Source organism: Xiphophorus maculatus, chromosome 12 (genome assembly GCF_002775205.1).
Source record: "Xiphophorus maculatus strain JP 163 A chromosome 12, X_maculatus-5.0-male, whole genome shotgun sequence".
NCBI classification, from domain to species: Eukaryota; Metazoa; Chordata; class Actinopteri; order Cyprinodontiformes; family Poeciliidae; genus Xiphophorus; species Xiphophorus maculatus.
The window spans coordinates 23,141,412-23,162,839 of NC_036454.1; the positions used below are offsets into that span (position 1 = coordinate 23,141,412).

Sequence of the window (21,428 nt, forward strand, 5' to 3'; positions counted from 1 at the left end):
CCTGGTGGCCGACGTGAGCTATTGCAGCAAACCTTTAGAAAAAGTAAAAACTTGTAAAATTAGGGCAGCGTTTCTGGAGGTCCAAAAGTGGGACAATAAAAAAAAAAAAAAAATACGCCAAATTGGACAAAAATCTATATAGCGTGGTAATAAATTAGAGTGTAATTGAAACGTTCATTTATGCCACTAGATCAATGCAAAAAATTAAATTTGTGTCAAAGTCTTAACTCTAAATTTAAATTCATCGTTTCATGTCAAGTACAGTGATACCATGGTCACTAAAAAAGGTTTGGGTATTTTTGGCAGTGTAGGTAAACGCCAAGTTCTAGGAAATTAAAATAGCTTCTCTATAATGCTGGTCAGCAGAAGTTAGCATGAAGGCTCAAAATTAAAATATATTGCTGCATTGACTTTTGACTTGATAAAACAATGGGCCAACAACACTAGCATCTAACATGGCTCTCCAAATCACGGTGGGAATTTCTCACAAGATACATCTGTTTGGTATCTCTTGAAGCATCGACTCCAGCTGGAGTTCACACTGAAACTCTTGAATGTGGTTTGCTCCAATCCTCTCAAAGTATATGGTTATCCCTGTGCTGTACATTTTTTTTTAACCAAACTTTCTCTCCTCACTCAACTTCACAATAATATGCAACAGAATGCGTCACTCTGTGAAAAGACATAAGACCGTTTGTTGCTTATCCTCATTGTTTAGTCTGCTGGACAACTGTCAATGCCATGACATTTCCACAGTAAAACGCTGTATTCAAATCTTTTTTTTCTTTTTTCATTGGTGTTATGCGAGACACATGAAGACATTTTCTACTCATAAAAGCAAACAGAAAAAAAAAATACAGAAAACAGTGCAATTGATCTAAATGTGCATTTCACTTTATTATGGAATTACCAAACACGTTTTGCAGCAGAGGACATTCTCCACACAATGTAAACATTTTTCCTACAGTTGTTTTACGTCTTCAGAGAGCATGAATCTATATTGCATAATTGGCAACTTGAAATTTTTCATCCTAAATAGGTGAAGAAAAAAAATGATGAAAACAAATATACTGCAAGTAATTCTGTAGACTGAGTGGACCAGTCTTAAAAAAGGATTTACTGGAGTACGGATACTCTGTTTTCATTCACACATTTATATCCATGTGCAATTTTGTCAACTCATTTTACACAAACGGCAACAAAACTTGGCACTCAAGCCTCAAACCACCACCCATCATATTCATGATGAAAAAAAAACCTATAATATGCATAATTGATATACTATATATCAAAGAAATTTTAGCAGCTCTGAAAACACAAAAGGCAATCAGTCATCAGCATAGTTTATTTAGAGATGGGGGTCAAAGTTTTTGTTTTATTAAATACAAGTGCGTCTAACGCATCAGAGGTAACTGGGAGCCCCTCTGCCTGGGCGAGCATCATGTCTTGCTCTCCAGCAGAGACTCAAAGTCTGGAGAGCAGACCATTTTGTTTCTGACATTCCCCAACACTGTCAGGTTTCCCGTTTTTTCTGCTGTTTGAACAGAAACCAGCTCCTGAGAAGAGAAGCAGCAGAGAAGACAGTATTTAGGATTGATTTTTATAAACGTATGTTAAAATAGCACAACTCTCAGATTAGATTAATGATGACAAAGTATCACACCTGAAGGAAAGAGCACGATGTCCCTAGAGACACGTCCAGGGTGACTTGTCCCAGTATGAGCTGCACCCGGCCAGACTTCCGGACCAGCATCTTCCCAACAACGCCCTCCCTCAGATCCTTCAGGTTACAGCTGTTGTCTTCAGCTTCCTCGTCCTGTAACAAAACAAATTATTACAAAGTTATTACATGCCTCAAATGCATCCTCACTGATTGAAATGTCACCACCTGCTTCGTCTACCTGTGGCTCAGTCTTCAGAAGCACGGACTGCCCGTCCTCCGACTGCACCTCGGTTTTTACCGTCTTGTGCTCCTTGGTGGGAGGCTGGCCGGGCAGCGAGTCGGGCAGCTGGATGAAGAACAGCTCCTCCGCTTTGCTCAGGCTCCATCTGTGCAGCAGGTCAGGGAGAACTTCAGGCTCAGGGAGAGGAGGACGTTTGAAAGTGGCTTCAGCCTTTTTTATCTCCACTTCCTCTGGCTCTTGTTTCACTGTAGACGTGTTAAGACAGAATCTTTATGGCGTACAGAAACAAGGCTTACATGTGATTTATCGCAGAGTTAGGAGTTAGAAAAGCTACTGGACATGGATGCTGGCACATCATTCAGAGTAAATGTTTTCATCCCCATTTAGTCAATAATATATTGAACCACCTTTCACTGAAATTACAACTCTTAAGATGTTTCCAGAGACTGAAATTTTTGTTCATTTGTCTTTTAAAAATAGCTCAAGCTTCTGGGGATGATGTGTTCAGGATGAAATGCAGCGTTACTTGTACACCAAACACAATGGTTTGTGAGGAGGTTCAAAAGCTTTTGGGCTCGTCTCCACACTGTAGGTGGGGGAAAATAATACATATACTTTAGGAATATTTTGTTTTTATTTTACTCTGACTTCACAATTATGCACTACCTTTGTCGGTCTGTCAATTCAAAATGGTGTGAGTGCTTTTTCAAGGCAACGTTATTCGGAAACTACCTTCAACTGAAGACTCCATGGGCTCATCCGGGTCTGTCTTTTCTACTTTAACGGCTGCACTGTTAAGCTCCTCCTTGAATCCCCACCCTGACACAGCCAGGGGAAGCTGGACGGGGCAGCTCCTCTGCTCGCTCCTCAGGAATGGGTCATCTATAAACTTAATTAAAGGAAATAAATCAGTAAGCAAACATTCACACAGCATGTAAACCAAAAACGCACAAACAGGTGTCTGACGGCCAAAGGACGCACGTTTTCTCGCTCCAATTTGCGCAGAATCTCTTTGGTTTCCTCTTCGGTCTCCCTCTTCTCCTTTTTGATATTGATGATGGGCGAGGGTCCCATGCTCGGAGCGTCTCTTTCACTCTCGTAGCCCCCTGTGTGTGCGATAGGGTTTATATGCATGGATGTGAAACACTGAGGCGTGAATTCATGAGCAGCCGCTTCTCTAGCTCGAGGCCCACCTCTTCTTTTCATCATCGTCTCTCCAGGCCCCTGCTCAAAGATGGAGTGAGACTGGATGAGCTCGCCGCGACCTCGGCCCCTGCCTCTTTCCCCGCGGCCCCTGCCCCGACCTCGATCTCCATCCCTCCTCTCTCGCCTCAGCACACCTTCGACCTTTGGTCTGTCGCATTAGAAACAGAGATCATCACCAAGCAGTCCCAGAAAAAATAAATAAATAAATCATAGACGTGCTCAAATATTTTTTTCGTTTTAAAAGCTCCCATGAACTCACTCTTCTTTAACTTTTCGCCCAATGATGTTGGGAGTAAAGGTTTTCTAAAGAAGGAGGAAAACAAAGAAATGTGTTATAGAGCTGGCACTCATAAATATGTTGTCAATCACTATTATTAGCAATCTTTCAAGTATATTCAAATTACAGGTAAATTACATTTATGTCACTAAACAGAAAATTCCCAGCTTTCGTTTCACAACCAAACTGGAGGGAAAGTGATAAATAAGAAGGTTTTTTTTTCTAGAAATTATACTATAACAGTATAATTGACAAATAGAAGAAAAAAAATGTAGACGTGTTTTCTTTCTTTTTTAACTCATGTAATGCCTCTACTAAATAAGATGTTGTAAAGTGCTGCAGCGTCTTCACTGGACTAGTTAGACTTTCAGCTACTTCCATCCACTATCACCGATATGTCAATAGAGACCCTGCATGCTCATAGCCCACTACATTTCCTTATGTTATAGAGACTGTAATAAGGGTAAAAGACATCTTTTCACTCGGATAACAGGTAGAAAGAACAAATACTGAGCCAATTAAAATATTACTGCATCTTTTTTTTTATATTCCAATATAAGGCAAAACTTATTTTGCTCACATTATAGAGAAATCATCTGGTTAACAGAATCTGAAATATTTTCAATTTGATCGTCTCCAACTGCTAATCAGCCAGTTTAGAAACTCAAAAATCTGATCCTTTGTGATCACTGAATGCCCCAAGTTGGGTGACTGGAGCAGTCTTCAGTGTGCCAGTTGTTGTTGAGTTAAGCAAACTCAAAGTTAGATATTTTTAGTATCAGTGAGAAGTGATTTAAAAGATAACAGTGTTTTCTGACACAGTAAGAGACACTGCAAGAGAGGTCAAGATTTTCAGCAGGTTTTCTCCCATTTGTCCAATTAGAAATGAAAAAGAAAAACTACCTTCTTTACTCCTCCTAGTGTTAGGTCTCTGGGTCGCACCGATGGCAGGCGTCCAGGAGAGATGCCAGCTGCTGGTCGGCGACCCATCAGAGGTCCTACGCTCTCCCTGCCTCCAGGGCCTGGAGCCTGCTGACCGCTGTGGTCACCTGAGTCTGCCATCCTGATCTGCAGAAAGATCTAACAGATAAACACCCTCTATGTGTGGAACTAACAGCTATAAAACACAAACATATGACATTTATTTACAATTTGTACTTGTAATTGCTGTTGGTACTATCTGAAGAGTAACATGAGCTGGAACCCACAAAATTCTGCCCTGAAAAGGTGCAGCTTCCTTAATACTTCATGCTAAGGGCACAGCTAGGCTATGTTAAGGACTATGTTGAAAAATGAAACAGAGAGCCAACACCCAGTTCAGTTTAGTTTTCTTTCAAGTGCGACCAGTTTTAACTCCACATAGCTGGTTTTAAATGCCATGGGATTAAGTTTTAATTCCGAAAGGTGTACTTCTCCCAAACTGATTTTAGGTGACTCTTTTAAACACTTCTCTTTCATGTAATTTGATGGTCCAATAAATTGTAGATGTAAACTTCATCCACAGATGTTATAAGTTAGGCACTTTTATGAGAGCTTAGATCAAAGCTCACACCATAATTATCTATGAAGATGTTTGAAAAGTAAATAGTAGATCATACTAGATTCAAGTAACCATGAACCTTGAATGTTAAGTCAGAATTATTCACATTGAATAAAATGCATTAGTTAAGTATACATTTTTGACTGTTTTTGTCTTTAACGTTAGACACTTCACTACAAATAATTAAATGTAATAAACATCACAATAAAAATCCCTAACACGTGGCCACATTACAACATGAGCTCAGCTCACTATAGTTCACTAGAAGTCCCAAATCAGAATAACAACACTTGTTCCGGTTCCGTTCGGCTACTTGCTTTGTTATCCCTCCAAGGTTCTTACTGGGTATTAATTCACAGCCAGAAATCCATCCCAGATTGTTGAATGGCAACTAGAGCTGTTTGTTACCGAGCTCTGACATCACGCACGGCGCCATGACACCGCTGCGTTGTTGTTCCGGTCTGACATCACGGGGCTCAGAGCTGCGCACAAAAACCCGCATGGTGACCTCATTATTGCGTAAACTTTAGCGCAGATAGGATCTTAACGGACGAACCCGTGAGGCAATTCTGCAACACATTTTCTAATAAAAACAGATTGACTGAGATTTTTTATTTTTTTTTTCAATTTAGAACATGTTCCAGTTTTAAAATACGCTTAAAATAAATAAGTTAAATTTGTTAAGTATAGTATTTGAGTATAGGATCAAACTTACCACATGTTTATTAAGCCATAAGGACCCCTTGCAGAGTGACGTCACGCGGTAAGGTCCCGCCCCCATCTCCCTGCTGGAGGGCAAAACAGCTGCTGACGGTAACGACCATTATTTTTTGTTTTTTTTAGTTGTTAAATAAACAGTATAAAGGCTAAATCATATATGTAGGCCTGCTATATAAGGGACGCAGTGCTTTGCTACTAATTGTCAACACTACAAAAACTTGTTAATAAGGTCAGGAAAACGTTTTAATTAAGGAAAAAATGGTGAGGAAGAAGAAAGTAGTTTTGTTATTTTTGCTTGACTTTGACAGCCTTAACATAAAAATGTGATGTTGAATTTGGTGTGTCTCAGTAAAATAAAGTTAAAAATAAAAAAAAAGGCCAACCGCACACCAACTCTGACAGATTATCAGTAGAGCAGGTGTTTAAATTAGCTAATCGCCCTCAGCAGTGTTAGATTAGCTAATGGCAGTGATTAATCTGGTTAATCTATCACAGCTATCACTTATGAGTTATTGCAAAAATAAACATCAAACCTGAATACAAAAAAAAACTGTAAGGGACCAAAGGTTTTGTTCTTTGTGTGGGAAACGTGTGAATGTTTTTTGGTGTTGCTGAATCCTGAAGCATATAGTGGCGTTGTTGTCAGTTCCTATTTCAACGAGTCTGTAACATAGCCGAAATAAAGAGCGAGAAAATAGTGGTTTTGAGTTATTCTTCAAAGGTTTTTCTGCGTTTTTTTTTTTTTTTTTTACCTTTGCTGTGGCACAGTGCACTAAATTAATACTACATCTCCAGGTTTCATTTAGTTGACGGAATTGTTTTACCGGTGGCAGCAGAGCTTCCGATGGCAAGTAAAAGAATCGTTCTTTCCCTCCAGCGTTGTGCGCATGCGCGAAATATAGTATAAACGTCCGACATTTTAGTTTCAGCAACAAAGATTATAGATACTGGAAATACTTTACACGTCTTCCCGTGACTTTCTGTGTTATAAGATTTATACCACTTGAAACATGTCCACAGATGCAGATAAATTGTACACAACGTTTTACATCCTAAAAAAAAGGATGTAAAAAAACCCATCATTTTAATGTGTACAAAGCATTAAAACAAATAATCTTTTTTTTTGCAATAGCCATATGAACATAAATAAAACCTCTAACATTAAACTACATTTATGAAGAAAATCCCAGGATAGGAATCAGATTTCTATAGTCATACCACAATTTTTTTTAGCTCCCCTGTTTGTACAGTCCCATTTGCAAACAACACTAATTTGTTATGGTTGGGGGGATGTTTGATGATTCCTCTTTGCACAAAGAGTTTGTGGTTCTCTCTTAGGCTCTCTTTGTGCATTTTCGCTATGCGCACTCTTTAATCAGTTAACTTATAAATGCCCTTGATTATCTTTCAATCACAAAGAAACAAGCACAGATATTGAGCTCTAATAAATTCACATTGACTTTTATGTCCCTTTTCCTATACATTAAAGCAGAGTATATACTGTCACCTTTTTTTTCCTGTCTCAAAACATTTCAACAGACCTCAACCAAGGTCGCCACTTAACCTCTTTTTCAAAATACAAATGAAGTTCAACCATTTCATATTCTAAAAGATAACAATATGGACGGATATTTTCATGTAGGATCATTAATAACTTAATTGATCCATCTATGTGGAATGATGTATTTCTACAACCCTATTTGTTAAAGCTAAAATTTGTGTGCTTCATAAAACTATAATGCTAACAATCCCATATGAAATCAGAATGGAAAACTAAGCAAATGGCAATATACAATTCTATAGCACATTTTTAAAAAATGGAGTAGCCAAAGTGTTGTACATTAAAACAGAAATATGTATAAAAAAAAAAAAACATACAAAAGGTGAACATATAACGTAAACGGCAGGTGCATTTTAAGATGCCGTACAAGACAAGATCACAGTGTGTTGAAAGCCTATGAATAAAAGCGTACTTGTAAAAGAGATTTAAAAACAGGAAGAAGAAAAAAACACATCAAATTACAGTATTTTTAAATTATGGTCACTGATATTTTCAGTTTAAAAATAATTTACAAACATTTGAATGTCATCTCATGTGAATAGTTACTTGAAACACAAACCTGAGATTCTGTTCTTTCTTTTTTTTTCCCCTCTTTTTTGTGGTTTTTGTGTCCCACCGTGACACCCCATGCAGCCAAACCTAAACTACATAAATATCACCAATAATAACAATAAACTAAACACTAAACAACACAAAGACAAAACCAGTAAGGACAATAAGCACCATCCCACATTTATCACTGTAAATCCATCCATCCATCCATCCATCCATCCATGGTGGGATCAGGAGAGCTGCTGGCTAACAGTCTAGCTAACAGTCCGGGCGAGAGGCGGGGTCACCCTGGACAGGTCGCCAGTCTGTCACAGCACTGTAAATTGTTTTTGTGAAATAGTAAAACATCAATAGGCGTTGAGAAAATGTCAATGACAAAAAATTATTCTAACATCCCTATGAAGGAGATAAACCGTTTGCTTTTGCACCAGAGAGGGGTTTTTGTCATGCTGTGACTAATGATGGATGACTGCTGCTTAATTACACTGTGAGCCTATCCGTTATCTCTGCTTGCCTGATAATAAATGACGCTTCTCAATACTCATAGTGTGTGAAATAACAATAATACATCATGGTCACTTTGAAAATTACGACTATGATGTGACTTTGGGAGGATTGCTCCCTCACTGTGAGTCTGGCCTATATTGTCATATTGTCTTTATCCTGTGTTTGTGTCCATTGTTTCCGCAGCAGATTATCATATTAATCTGAGGAAGATTTCTTTAATCTCTAATGGCATCCAAAATGAAGGAAACATAATAACTCTGTTTTCTCTGAAAAATAATGCCAGAGGAAATCTGCTTACTTTGGACTTATACGGTGGCATCCCTCGCCCCAGGATAGTATGGGACGGGATGTGGGGGTAGAAGCCCTGTGGAGTTTGTCCATATGGCACAACAGTTGGCACATGTATATTTTTTAGGTCTGGTTGGCTCTCTGTGTAATCTACTGGGATGGAAATCAGAGCTTAATCTCTTCTGATTTTGCTAACAGAGCATGTCAAACACGACTTCTTCTCGTTTACACTTCCAGTGCCCATAATGTCACCATATTCGAGAGTTGACATTTAGTCAAGGAGCCAATTGTGCAGCCTACATTGGAAGGAGAGTGTGTGTGGCTTCTGCACCTCCGGATAGATTTACTCCCGACTGACGTGTTGTGTACGGTTGGCTGGTGAAGCCGTGAAGCTGACGAGGTCGACGCCGCATGCCCCCCCCGCGGTCGCATTTCAGTTTACAGATTTCTGCCTTTGTACGGGAGCTTGAGGGAAACAATGTGGTGGGGGGGGTGTATCCTTTTATGCATCCTGTATCTGTGCAACTGCACGGGAGTCAAAGTAAACACCATGCAGAGATCAGAGGAGAAATGAGACTGGGAGGAGGGGATGGAGGGAAGGACGGAGGGAGGGAGAGAAGGTGATGGTGGGGGTTAGGCTGTTTGTGTGACACTGTGAGAGAAACAGTCGGAAGGAGAAGGAGGAAGAAGAAAAAGAAGAAGAAAGGATCCTGTGTGTGCGTTTGTTTCACCTCCTAATCAGTTTTCCTTGGGGACCCATCAGCAGCAGCATCAGTGGAGGAAAGTAAGGAGGAAAAGAAACGTCTCCCATCATAAATCTGAACCTCAGACAAGTAAGAAATGCTCTAAAACTATTCTGCTTATTGATCATTGTAAATGCCGAGAAATGAAATCTGCAGAATTGTTCTATTTACGTTATTATGAACTTGATTATTCCATCTCTACTTCCTGTCTATGTGCCTCTTTAGAAATATTTGACGTGAAATGGCTAGTGGATAGTGTTTCATATCAGTAACACACTTAGTGAAATCATTAATGCTGTTACAGGACAGGGAATGGGTTTTATGGAGTTGCATCAATTATTTATTGGAATAGGGCTATTATCATTCTCATATATCGCTTAAATTGTGCAGATGAACCATAAGTTTTATGTTTTTGTCACATAAGATATCATTCAGCGGCTTTAATCTACTAGAAAGACTGGATTTCAATCTCAGCGATGCTATATTTGGTTCTGATGAAAAATACTACACTTGTTTTCTTCTTCTCTTTTACATCAAAATGCGATTCAGTTCTACCTCGAAGTCCTGGGAAGCATTAAGTTCAACTCAGAAAATTGCTTAATGCACCTTTCTGTTTCAATGTGCAGGATTGCTTCATCTCACATCTGTGTGTCGTGTGATAGGAACACGGATGAGCAACCCAACGTATGCATGTGTGGACAAATCAGGATTTATGATGTGGAAACTCATTGTAATTATCAGCCAGAGCCAGCTGTCTTGTTCGAAGCAGCTGTCTATTAAAGTAGAGATAACTGACTCTGATTTCTCATCGAAACGCCAGTTTACAAATGAGGTCATGCAGTGGAAGCCTGTGAATGATATTAAGACCTTTGTCTGAACTGCGTTCACACATTTTTGATCTGAAAGTAGCGCACGAGGAGAGGCGTAGGGCTTTTTGATGACCGGTCCTGTGAGAATCTGTCTCTCCCTGCCCCAGATTCTGTCTCTGAAAAGGCTCCATGGTTAGAAAAGGGAGCAGGCAGCTGGAAAGCAGACGCATGGAGACACACGTGATGCATCCCCTCTCTCTGCACGGTCGCCGCGTGAACGAGCTACCTTACAAATTTCACAGTTCAAAGGCTTTAATGAGCTGCTGCAGCCTGTCCATCATCCTGGACTGGGAGAGCACCTTAGCGAACCCAGCGGTCAAAAATGATGGCTCCTCTACACACTTGGCTTTCATCGCATCACACAGACAACAAAAGGAGAATGTTATTTTTAGCAGCATCTTTGAATTAGCATATGTTCAGTGTGAGCGTGCGCTTAATAAGAGAAAAAAAAAAACAAACAAAGTTACGTTGTAGGAGACGCTGGAATTTTACAATGCTTTGCAAAAGCAGTCAGCCACAAGATTCGGTGAATTTTGGTGTGATTTTATCTAACAGACCAATTCAAAGCGGTGCTTAATTATGAAGAAGAAGAAAAAAGGATGCTTGGCTGCATTTTTTTTTTTTTACAAATAAAAATTTGGCATTTGTATTCGGTTATTCTAATGTCCCTAAGGAAAACCCAGAAGTCACATAATATAAAGTCATCAATTTAATCTCCGTATAAATCCAGCTGTTCTGTGAAGGCCTCAGGCCTTTATCAGAGAACATTAACGAACAGGCAACATCAAGACCAACAAACACAGCACACAAAGAAGTTTAAAGCAGGGTTAAGGTATAACATAACATCAGAAAAGCCTTAAACATCTCAAAGAGCTCTGGTAAATCCATAAAGACGCCTGCTGCCCTACAAAAACATGACCCTCCACCTGAAGTGGTTCACTTAGCAATGAGAGAGAAGCAGCCTAGAGATGCTTGGCAACACCTGAGCTGCTTCATTATTCTGTACTCCATACATCTGTCCTTCATGCAAGAAGAGGCATGAAAACTGCCACTGTCATGAGAAGCCAGCATGTCAGGGTCAAAGTAAAGGTCACGGCCAACATTTACAGAAGGTTCTCTGATCAGACAAAAGCAAAGCTGTTTTTTTTTCATGTACTTCAGAATTTTATTTTACACTGTATGACCCAGGTCTCACCTTCTTCTTGGTGAAACATTGTGTCGGCTGCATCAAGGTGTGGGGATGTTCACCTTCAGGTCAGACATGAAAACTTTTCAGAGTTGATGGAAATATGGGTGGAGTTAAACACAAGGCAATCCTGGACTTAAAAAAGAAAGAAAACTTTTGATGCTACAAGAGATTTAGATTGGGTGTTAGATTTACCCTCAGAGGAAAATACCAATGTGAGTCTCTCACTCTTTTTTTTTTAACTTGAGTGCATCATAAATATTTGTCTTCCACTTGACATTTTTATACTATCTGTTTTGTGATACGTCACATGTAGATTAAAATACATAAGGTAAGGCACTGCGGTCAGCTATATTGTAAAAGAAGATTGCAAAGTTCCAGATGGATGATTATTACTGGAAAACTACAGAGGAGTAGATGCCTCAGGGGGGAAACTCAGCCAAAGTGCATCCACTGAGGAGTCTTCCCATCAGTTAAGAAGCGAGAAGGCAGGACCTAATGAAACAAACACTTACTGACCAGCAGATTGCGCCCGGTGTAATGCTCTGGGCTGTGTGCAGCCGCCTGAATCAAGTTGGCAGCGACGAAGATATGACCATACATCACTTGCTGCTGATGGCGGTGTAAACCTCCCCAATTTTGGCAATACGAAGCCGCTTTTCTTTCGCTTGTTCAGCCGTTTTGTGCAAATTCCTGCAGGGAGGGGAGGTAGAAATGTTTAATAAGTTTCCTATAGTTTTAACTCCTGCTGACACGTGCAGAAAAGGGGCTTGTTTGTGACCCTCTTCCCTGAGAATCACAGGAGAAGACTGAGGGAGGCTGCTGATGAGTGGTTGCTTGGAGACTGCTGTAGGTGGATTATGAAATGCACAGGCAAAACAGAGGCTACTCACTCCGCTGGGAGCGTATTGAGTTGTGTAATAACTGGAAATGTCAGTTGAGGGCAAGAAGAGGGAGGTGGAGTAGAAAAACGTTCGGAGAGTGAATAAAAAAGCAGCCACACAAATCCCTAAATGAGTCTAATTAAATTCTGTCTGAAAATGTCTTCATGCGTGATGTTTTCCGCTGCTGCTCAGACCTGACTCCAGTGACACTGTCTAAGGAGATTCTGCACAGATCAAGGCATTGCTATCACAGCCTGTGTTTAGACCAGCCTAACCGTGCATGTTTATCTCCTAATCTAACGGCAGATGACAGAAATGGACGCCCCTCTCGCCACTCCGTGCAACATCCAGATCTGTGAGGTGACCTGTGACTCTTTCCGCATCATGTGGGATATGCCTCCAGAGGACACAGCCAGAGCGACGCATTTCTTCATCGACCTGAGCCGCAAAGAGAACAGGGATCCGAACCGCTTCAAACACAGGGTCTGAAACTGCTGCGTTACTTCATCCTCTACCTGCAGGGCAGCTGCTCTGTCTCCATTAACATCTTTTCCCCATATTCAAATCGGCCGAAATCAAAATTCTCCACAAACGCTAAGCCCAGTTTGGTTAGTGTAATGGGTCTCATTTCATCTTGGTATTCTGCATTTGTTGGGATATCAGATTTAACACAGAGTGGTTGTGCCCTTTCAGTCGCTTCCAATACAGGCAAAACGGAAAAGGGATGCAGTCAACAGCTGCAGGCTTGTGACTCAGTTGTGAATTGTTTCTCTTTAAAGTGAACTAAAGCTGACAAATTCAGCTGCAGCAGTGAGCCGTTTGAGACCAAATTGCATCTAGTGCACTTTGAAACTGCTTAATAATAAAAATAATAAGAAGAATTTTTTTGTCAGGGTATATAAATATCAAGTGTATAATGTGGTATGTCTTATTAAGCTAATAGCACCTACCAGCTTCAGTCTCTGGAGCTGCGCATCTGTCTGCACACCTTTCACAACAGATTTATTCCAAATATTTTACTAATTAACACAGATGCGTTCATTTTAAACAGAACCTCAGGCTGTTTTAGACTTGCTCACGTTGGTACTGTAAGAACTATAGGCTCATAGATACAATGACTAATGATGAGATTTTTTTGTGTTCTGGTTCCCAGTTCACAATTTGGCGCTAGATTAAAGGACTACTTCCGCGTTCTGTTTGAAATCTGGACAGCTTTTGGTCATCTCTTTAATTCATAAAATACTAAGTCGTCGCACACTGGAGAGGGATTCTTTAAAACACAAATTGAGATAAAAAAATATAGTTCTCTTTGTGAAAAAACAAAAAAAGGAACTGAGGAGAAGTGGAGTTGGAGGAGCAAAGACCTTTCAATCAACTGCCTGTCTGACACTTTGCTACGCTTTTCTTGCATTTCTACACTCAGTTTCATTTTGATGTCAACACTTTCACTCAAATGATATCCACGTTCACATAACGTGGATGATAAAAAAAAAAATCCCAGTCTCTTTTCCTTGCAGCTGTAAATCCCTGATAGTGATTATGGCTTATTGCTTCAACCTGCATCCTGTCAATGAAAAAAAAAGAGGAATCAAAGCAGGGATGGGAATTAGAGAGATGTTTCAGGATCGAGGTTATTTTTCCTCTCAGGCAGCAATCGACAAAGCGGCATAAACAAACTTTTGCATCAGAGATGTTTCCATGGATATGTGAGTCGCTGAGCCGGTAATTAGCTGTGCTGCTTAGCGGCCTTGGCCAAAACAAAGCTGCTGATTTGATTAGATGTGTCCTAGTTGCAGCAGCTCTGGCTTGAGAAGGAACATAATGCTAATAATGGAGCGTTTATGCTGAAAAAAAATAATGATTTCACAATTTTAAGTATAATTTACTTCCTTATAAGTCCATTAAACAATCATCCCCTCTCTGGTCCTCAGGATGTCCCAACCAAGCTGGTGGCCAAGGCTGTCCCACTGCCCATGGCGGTGAGAGGACACTGGTTCCTCAGCCCGCGGACAGAGTACTGTGTCGCCGTCCAAACAGCCGTCAGGCAGTCGGACGGCGACTACCTAGTGTCAGAGTGGAGTCCGGTGGTGGAGTTCTGCACTGGAGGTAAAACTCATCAACTCATACAAGATAAATACGCTTTAGTACTTTGAAGATAAGAGAAAAGTATTCACACCCCTTGAATGTTTTCACCATCCATCCACAAGGATGAGTGACATTTATTTGGGTTGTATTGGATCGGCCAACACAAAGGTTTTTTATTTCTTTGTTTTTTACAAAGATACGTTTGAAAATTGTGTTATGCATTTGTTATTCAGTGTGATTGTAGCAATAGTTTTACTGTTTATTCTTTTGGAATCTAATAACTACGTTTAATTTTGTCGAATAGATTAGGAGCACGTGTGAAAATCACTTTTCAAGCTTTGACAGATAATCCCAGGTTTTTTGCAACATTGTCTGTAGCCTTGCTGAATCGTAAACCTCCACCCAATTGACTATTTGTAAGTCTTTTGTGGCCTCTGATTGGTTTTTTCCCAGGATCACTGCATTTAGCTCGATCTACTGTATCTTTCCATCAAGTCTGATCAATTTACCTTGTCTTACTGAAATGAACATCCCAAGGATATGATGCTTCCACACTAGATTTCAGCACCAATTTTATTCAGGACACCAATGTTCACATCTAGGTGTAAAGAGGACTGAATGCAAAAGAACATGACAATGGTTTATGTAAAAAATCTTAAAAACTATGCATCATTAATTTTTCTTAACAGATTGGGTTGTTTAGCGCATAAAATGCATTGAAGTTTGTAGATGCAACCTGGTTCAAAGGGTGTGAATACTTTTGGGGGACCATATATTCTAAGCATTTGTCGAGGAGACATGATTTTTTTATAACATTTTTGCAGACTATGCAATGGAACACCTTCAGCAGCTCCTTGACAAGGCCAGTGGTCCTGCAGGACGATTGCTGAAATTCTCTGTGTTCTATCGCAACCAGCACCCAGAATACTTTGACTATGTCAGGTTGGAGCTGTTATCCTTCTCTTTGATCTGATTGGTCACACCAATCAAAAGAAATCCTCATTTTCTTTCTGTGTCTTGCATTAGGAGGGAATGTGGGGGACTGATGCGTCCGGCCCTGAAAGACACCAGCGGGAGTCATGGCTCGCCAATCAACGGCAAACTCCAAGGAGTCTTCTTCAGCTGCAACACAGAGTTTGACACGGGTCTCCCTCCCAAAGACTCTCCGTACGGCCCCCTCAGATTCCAGATTCCAGCCGGAGTCCTGCTGAACCCAAACATCTGCCTGTACTTCGCAGACTTTTACTGCATGTACACAGCATATCATTACGTGGTGCTGGTGCTTGCGCCTGTTGGCACAGAGGGAGACAACTTCTGTCGCACCCGCCTGCCGAGGCTGGACTTGGCCTCCAACCCCTTTCTGACCTACACTGCCCCCCAGAGGCAGGGGGAGGAGCCTGTGTACTGCCACGCCAGTGACGTGATCCTGGAGGTGCTTTTCACGGAGCCGGTTCACGTGGATCAGGGCAGTGTGGAGCAGATCAGTGGGCACCACCAGCTTATGAGTCTGACCACAGCAAATGCCAAGAAAGATCCAAGCTGCAAAGTGTGCAACATCAGCGTGGGGCGCTGAGGGAACCCCTGATAAGTTGATTTTGAGTCGACAGTTTGAAAAGACCCAGAATTGGACAAAACAGCTGAGGAAATTATGGACTAGTCAGAGCATGGTAGAGAAATACATCTCTTGAACTGTGTTAAAGCTGCTTCCCACCCCACCTCCACCCTGAAGTGGAGTTTTTTATATTGACCCCTTGGATAATATATATTACAGAGCTCTATACCTACTCTCCAGGTGTCTTCATGTGTTCTCCTGCATCCACAATGTTTCTGTTTCGTCATTTCTTCCACCGTGAATTTGATGTTACTGCCTTTCAGAAAAAAAGAACACTGCACAGATTTTTTTTGTTGACTTCTCGGGCTTCGCTCTCTGCCAGGATTTCTGCCACCTATAACCTAAAGATACAGACTAATGTGCTGCCCCCTTGCTAAAGATGCGCAAATAGCCTTAAAATCAATTTTTCTGCTCATTGAAGTTTTTCTTTTCCTTTTAGAAAAATCCTATGACTTTAATTTGCGGACATTTATTCAGTGGGGGAAAACACGATGTTAAAATAGAACTGCTTTTCACATATTCATTGGTGGCACAATCACTGGTAACCCTGCTGTCAAATACTTTGTACAACCTTCCTTTGCAAAAAGGACAGTACTCAGTCTCTCCTAGAACATTTCTGATAGTGGGATAGCATACACATAGTGAGAGAGATACTTGACCACTGCCTTTTGCATAATGTCCATGGAAGAAGGTTGGTTTTGTTTGTGATAACCCTTTTTTATTCCCAGTAACAATCCATTTTAGTTGGATTTCCTGCCGTTTCAAATTGTTGATGATGCCATGTACTCTAACAAGGTTTCATAGCGAATGCACATGCATGCATACACATGCACATTGCACATAGTGAATGGATCTGGATAATGTGTCGGTAAGCTTACAATGCACAGGCAGTAACGGCATGTGAAAAGTTGTAGGCCTCATAAACAGTGGCTTGACTATGCAGTTATATTTATATATTTAAAAAAATCATATCACTCTCATTAAATTATATTTATATAAATTGCATATATGTCTAAAACCTGTCTGTCTGGAGGGTAAATTCTCTCTGTGTGCTGCACACTTCAAGAAATGAATGAGAGGAAAATGTTACAAAAATACACTGTAGTTATTCTTACATCACAATACCAACATTTTAATTTAAAATTAAAATGTTAATATTAATTTCCAGTCACTAAAAAAAACATCATTAAACTATTACGTTATTGTTACTAATACTAAAATAATGCAACTATTTATTTACAAAGAAACAAGAAACATATCTTAAAGGGAAATTCTGAGGTTAATTTCGAACGAGTGTATTTTTTTTTTTTTGCTGATTTGTGATTTGATTTCTTTAACTCTGAATTTTGATTTTCTAAATGCCTGCTTTATCTTTAAGGAGACTTTTGGGGAAAGAAATAGAGGAATGAACTGTAATCGTGCCACATTTGGTCGTTCATCTCTGGTCACCCTTCAGTAAAAAGAAGCATCCTGGTTCGGTCTGTCAGACTGAGCTGTCACCTCTCTCTGAGAATGGAGTTAGAGGAAGCAGCAGAGGAAGCAGTTCCCATACTGTCATCTTTTCTGAAGCTGTCAGTAATATCTTACCACACGGCTGTACGGTAGAGAGAGTCACGCTGGGACTGGCTGGGGGTCTCTCTTCTGGTGCTCACCTCAGAGTATCTGGTCTCTTGACTTCTGGACTGAATTGTAACCAATTAGAAAAAGTGTCTAGCTGGAATATTGAAGAATATTAATATCAATAAAAATAAAGTTATCAAAATTTGACCAAGTTGATCCACGCTTGGTTAATACAACTGAGTAGAATTTCTTGACTTTGGGTTTCTCTTAGTTCATCGTTGTGTGTTTCAATGAACCGGTTCCAGCACCGGCTAAAAATCAAATGATACAAATTCTTCTTTCAAACCGTTTTTAATGTGTTTTATAACATTTCAGTGTTTTTGTCTGTTTTTTCCAAATGTTTCTGTTTACGTCTTTCAAAGGGAGAGTAGATAGTTCTCATGGTAATGTGACAAAAAGCATGAATTATTAGAAAGTCTAGACAACTTAGAATAAATAAAAATATACTTTAAAGGTAGGTGTCACATCACTGATTTGGCTAAAAACTATGATTCCTCGTGAAATGTTTCTCCCCCGCTGAATAAATGTGCACAAAATAACTTCGACTTGACTTCGCCGAGAATTATATTGTGCGATGATTCTACATTGTTTATAATGAATTTTAAGGCTTTTCCACAACTTTACCAACATCTGTACTTGTTGAAACTCTCTGCGAATACCTTCATGTTGTTGTTTACCCCCTTTATAATATTGCTGTTTTTGTCATTTGCTGCAGTTTGATGTTCCTGTTTGTCAGAGACTCAAGTTTCAGTCAAAAAAGTAAAGAAAGACGTACATAAATCATCTTTACATGACTTCTAGAGACTCCTGGTGCTCTATAAACGTGCTGCAGAGGCTTCTGCTTCGAAACCATCAATAACATTTCAAAAAGTCAAATCATCTTTCACACCTGTGATGCTAAATCCAGTTTTCTGATAGCATAAGTTAGAACTGGGCTGTTGCTCATAAAGTAAAGGAAGGTGACAGGATTCTTGTCAGACTATAAACAGAGCTCAGCTAAGATTGGCTTGAGGCTTCTGGGTGTGTGTGACGTCCCGGTCATCTTTGACCTATGTGGGAATGCTGGTGATGCCTGCAGTGCAAAGGATCCCTCTGCTATTGCGCAACAGTATGAGATGAGAGGCCAAAGAGTGGGTCAGGACACAAGAATGTGGAGTGAAAGGAAATGGCACGTGAGAGATGGAAGAACGAAGATTTATTTGAACAAAGCACAAAAACAAACACTTTTAAGCTAGAAAAGTACGCTATTACATGAAGAATCAAAATAGCGATGGCATATTCAGCTACTTCTCATGCCCTTTCACTTTTCCCATGGCAGAGATGTGAATTCACACACACCAAAATGCTGTAGTTCTGCCCGTTGTTGTTGTCCCAAAATGGCTCACTGTGCCCTGCGGGCAGATACATTAGGCAAAACTCTATCTTCCTCTTGGCGTCCAACACTTTAGGAATCGCTATATCAAATTCAAAGATGTCGGTCTGGGGTCCTCCGAAGCGTTTCTGCAGGAATGTGCAGGGGACGTCCCTGTAGCTGTACCAGGAGTCAAAGGTGATGCGCACGCGCACGTCCTTCTGGAAGCTGAGGTTTCTGACTCGCGCGCTGCCTTGCAGGGCCTGTTCGGTGACGGCGCAGTTTTCCAGGGTGACCATGCTCTCGGCGAGCTTGGCTCGGAAGGACTGGAAGTCCAGCGAGGGCTGGGGGAAGCCCAGCTTGAGCTGCGTCCCTGGGCAGCAGGTGCTGACGGTGCAGCTGTATCCGTCCCCCGTCATGCTCCCCAAACCCTGCAGGGAGGGTAGTGGGCCGAGGTCACGCTGATCCTCCTCGTGGGAAAACACACGCACGGCAGTCAGGGAGAAACCCAGCTTGTCTGCAAATACCACACGTCTGTTCTTGACCGGTATCAAAATGTCGCCATCATCATCATCTTCCAGGTCACTCAAGAAAGGTGAGAAGGGGTGACTCGGATGGTTGGCAATGTAGACGGGGAGCTGATCTGTTGCCGGGGGTCGAATGCAGGGCCGCTGAGGCTTCAGGATGGGAACCCACACGTGGGGACACAAGTGTTCACGCTGGTTCAAGCACAGTCGCACTGCAATCTCCACAAGTCCCGCTGAGTGAGCCATGGAGCCCAGGCCAACCATCGGCAGAACACTTGCAAGGAGTAAACAAGGAAGTTTAATAAAGACTAATGCACTAGAGGTGGGATTAAATTTGCAGTACAGTTTGGTCATAAGATGAATGAAAGAGCACATCTCAAGATCAAAGGGAATGTAAACATTTTATTTCATCCTCATTGAAGGAGTAAAGCCAGACATAAGATCCCGCAGCTGCAGGACAACATACTTACGCTGGACTGGACATCTCCATGCAGGCAGAGTGATGGTGATGTTTACCTCAGTGGGTAAGTCTGTGTTTGAGACAAATGATGAAGCATGTCAGCATTACTACAAACCTTCTGTTTAGTTTTTGTTTGCCTAGATAAAGAAGAAAATACAAAAATGTGTTTCAATACTCCCACTTACTAACTCTCAAGCTCAGGAGGCTGGGCTGCGTTATCCCTCTGTCTGCAGGACCAGCTGAGACTGACTCCTATTTTTACCAGCTCATTCAATACAGCAGAGAAGGCTCTGCCCAGTTCAGTATCCTGACCAATCAGGACCAACAAAGAGATACGTTTGTGTTTCTTTGCTCTTACAATATGTACACAGATCCAGTGTAACATTATGACCACCCAACTAATAATAGTGCTTTGGTCCTGGACACCACTAGACTCCTGAAGGATTGTTGTGGTATTTGACACCAAGATGTTTGCAGCAGATCCTTTAAGTGCTGTAAGCTGTGAGGTGGTAGGACCTGTGCGATCCATAGAGTTCAAAAGTTGGGGTTATATGGAGCATCAACGAATTCATGTGTTTTGGTCTGAAATGTGCAAACCGACATCTGAACAAAAGCCAAAAACGTTGCGAAGACGTTGGCTGAAGCTGGTCGGACAGTGTCATTATCCGCAGCGAAACGTGGCCTTTATCCAAGATGGGCTGGAAGGCCACTCAGCGAGTAGGAAGCCATTACTCCTGAAGAAACATAAGAAGTTTGCAAATTTCTTCATCTAATGATGAACTTGTTTTTTTGGATGCTTTCAACAAAACAAACCAAACAAACAAAAAAAGGATTTTGTGTTTTAAGAAGAAACAAACTATGAGAAAATGTGATTTAGCTGCTCTCCACATCTCTTTAGCCGTAAGCATTCCAGCGTATGTATGGCACTTGTTAAGCTCTGCTGCACGTGATTTTATGCTGCTTTATGGAAACTATCCCAGTCATGCTGGGCTCTATTCTCAGACACGTCAGTCGACACCACTCTCCACAGAGGTCTGAGCTTTGAGTCAACCCTCTCCCTAGTTGGCACCTGGCTTGTCTCGCAAAAGCATGTGTGACACGGAGGAAGGCCAAGTTACCAACGAGTCCCAGCAAGCAACACTTTTATGATCCACGTCCCACACGTAGAGCAACAGAGATGCACTTGGCAGTGGCAAACAGATTTGATGCCACTCTGAGCATTTGATATGACCTCAAAAATATTGTACGACACACATATAAACCTGTTTTAGTTCCGATTACATTAACAAAACAAAACACTCTTAAAAACAGCCAGTTGTTGCAACAGTTTAGGATTTATTAAAAACAAAATTGCTAATTTTACTCAAGATCATCAAGATTCTAGATTGGATTTACGGTTGGACTTTGTGTCACACCAACATTTGGATGTGCTTTAATCAGAACCAGTGGTACCCAAAGTTCTTTCTCTGGTTCAGCTGATGTGAATCAAGCAAATGGTGATACTTGATTCAGGTTTGTTAGAGACGGGAGACACCA

At 40.9% G+C, this 21,428-nt stretch overlaps 3 protein-coding genes across 9 annotated transcripts; 1 reads left to right on the forward strand and 2 right to left on the reverse strand.

Moving 5' to 3' along the window:
* Positions 1-872: 872 nt before the first annotated feature.
* Positions 873-5,726, reverse strand: polr3d (RNA polymerase III subunit D). 6 transcript variants are annotated; one of them, XM_023343415.1, is made up of 9 exons: positions 5,643-5,726; positions 4,291-4,455; positions 3,370-3,413; positions 3,098-3,258; positions 2,886-3,010; positions 2,637-2,793; positions 1,902-2,149; positions 1,664-1,816; positions 873-1,556 (listed from the first exon to the last, which is right to left on the reverse strand). In XM_023343415.1, exons 1-9 carry the CDS (start codon positions 5,706-5,708, stop codon positions 1,440-1,442), a joined length of 1,236 nt encoding a protein of 411 aa, XP_023199183.1. In that variant the 5' UTR covers positions 5,709-5,726; the 3' UTR covers positions 873-1,439. The 6 variants fall into 6 exon arrangements, with proteins under 6 accessions (XP_023199183.1, XP_023199182.1, XP_005804423.1 ...); XM_023343414.1 differs by having other exon boundaries at positions 4,291-4,467; positions 5,643-5,709; XM_005804366.2 differs by lacking the exon at positions 5,643-5,726 and adding an exon at positions 5,270-5,416.
* On the forward strand, positions 5,706-18,320 carry LOC102233080 (phytanoyl-CoA hydroxylase-interacting protein-like). 2 transcript variants are annotated; one of them, XM_023343419.1, is made up of 5 exons: positions 5,706-5,740; positions 12,544-12,720; positions 14,169-14,343; positions 15,147-15,264; positions 15,349-18,320. In XM_023343419.1, the coding sequence occupies exons 2-5, from the start codon at positions 12,544-12,546 to the stop codon at positions 15,893-15,895; spliced, it is 1,017 nt and encodes a 338-aa protein (XP_023199187.1). In that variant the 5' UTR covers positions 5,706-5,740; the 3' UTR covers positions 15,896-18,320. The 2 variants fall into 2 exon arrangements, with proteins under 2 accessions (XP_023199187.1, XP_005804391.1); XM_005804334.2 differs by lacking the exon at positions 5,706-5,740 and adding an exon at positions 8,753-9,388.
* A 412-nt stretch (positions 18,321-18,732) lies between these two features.
* On the reverse strand, positions 18,733-20,158 carry LOC102219402 (protein phosphatase 1 regulatory subunit 3C-like). Its single transcript, XM_005804367.3, has 3 exons — positions 20,078-20,158; positions 19,903-19,962; positions 18,733-19,706 (listed from the first exon to the last, which is right to left on the reverse strand). Exons 2-3 carry the CDS (start codon positions 19,920-19,922, stop codon positions 18,845-18,847), a joined length of 882 nt encoding a protein of 293 aa, XP_005804424.2. The 5' UTR covers positions 19,923-19,962; positions 20,078-20,158; the 3' UTR covers positions 18,733-18,844.
* Positions 20,159-21,428: the final 1,270 nt, after the last annotated feature.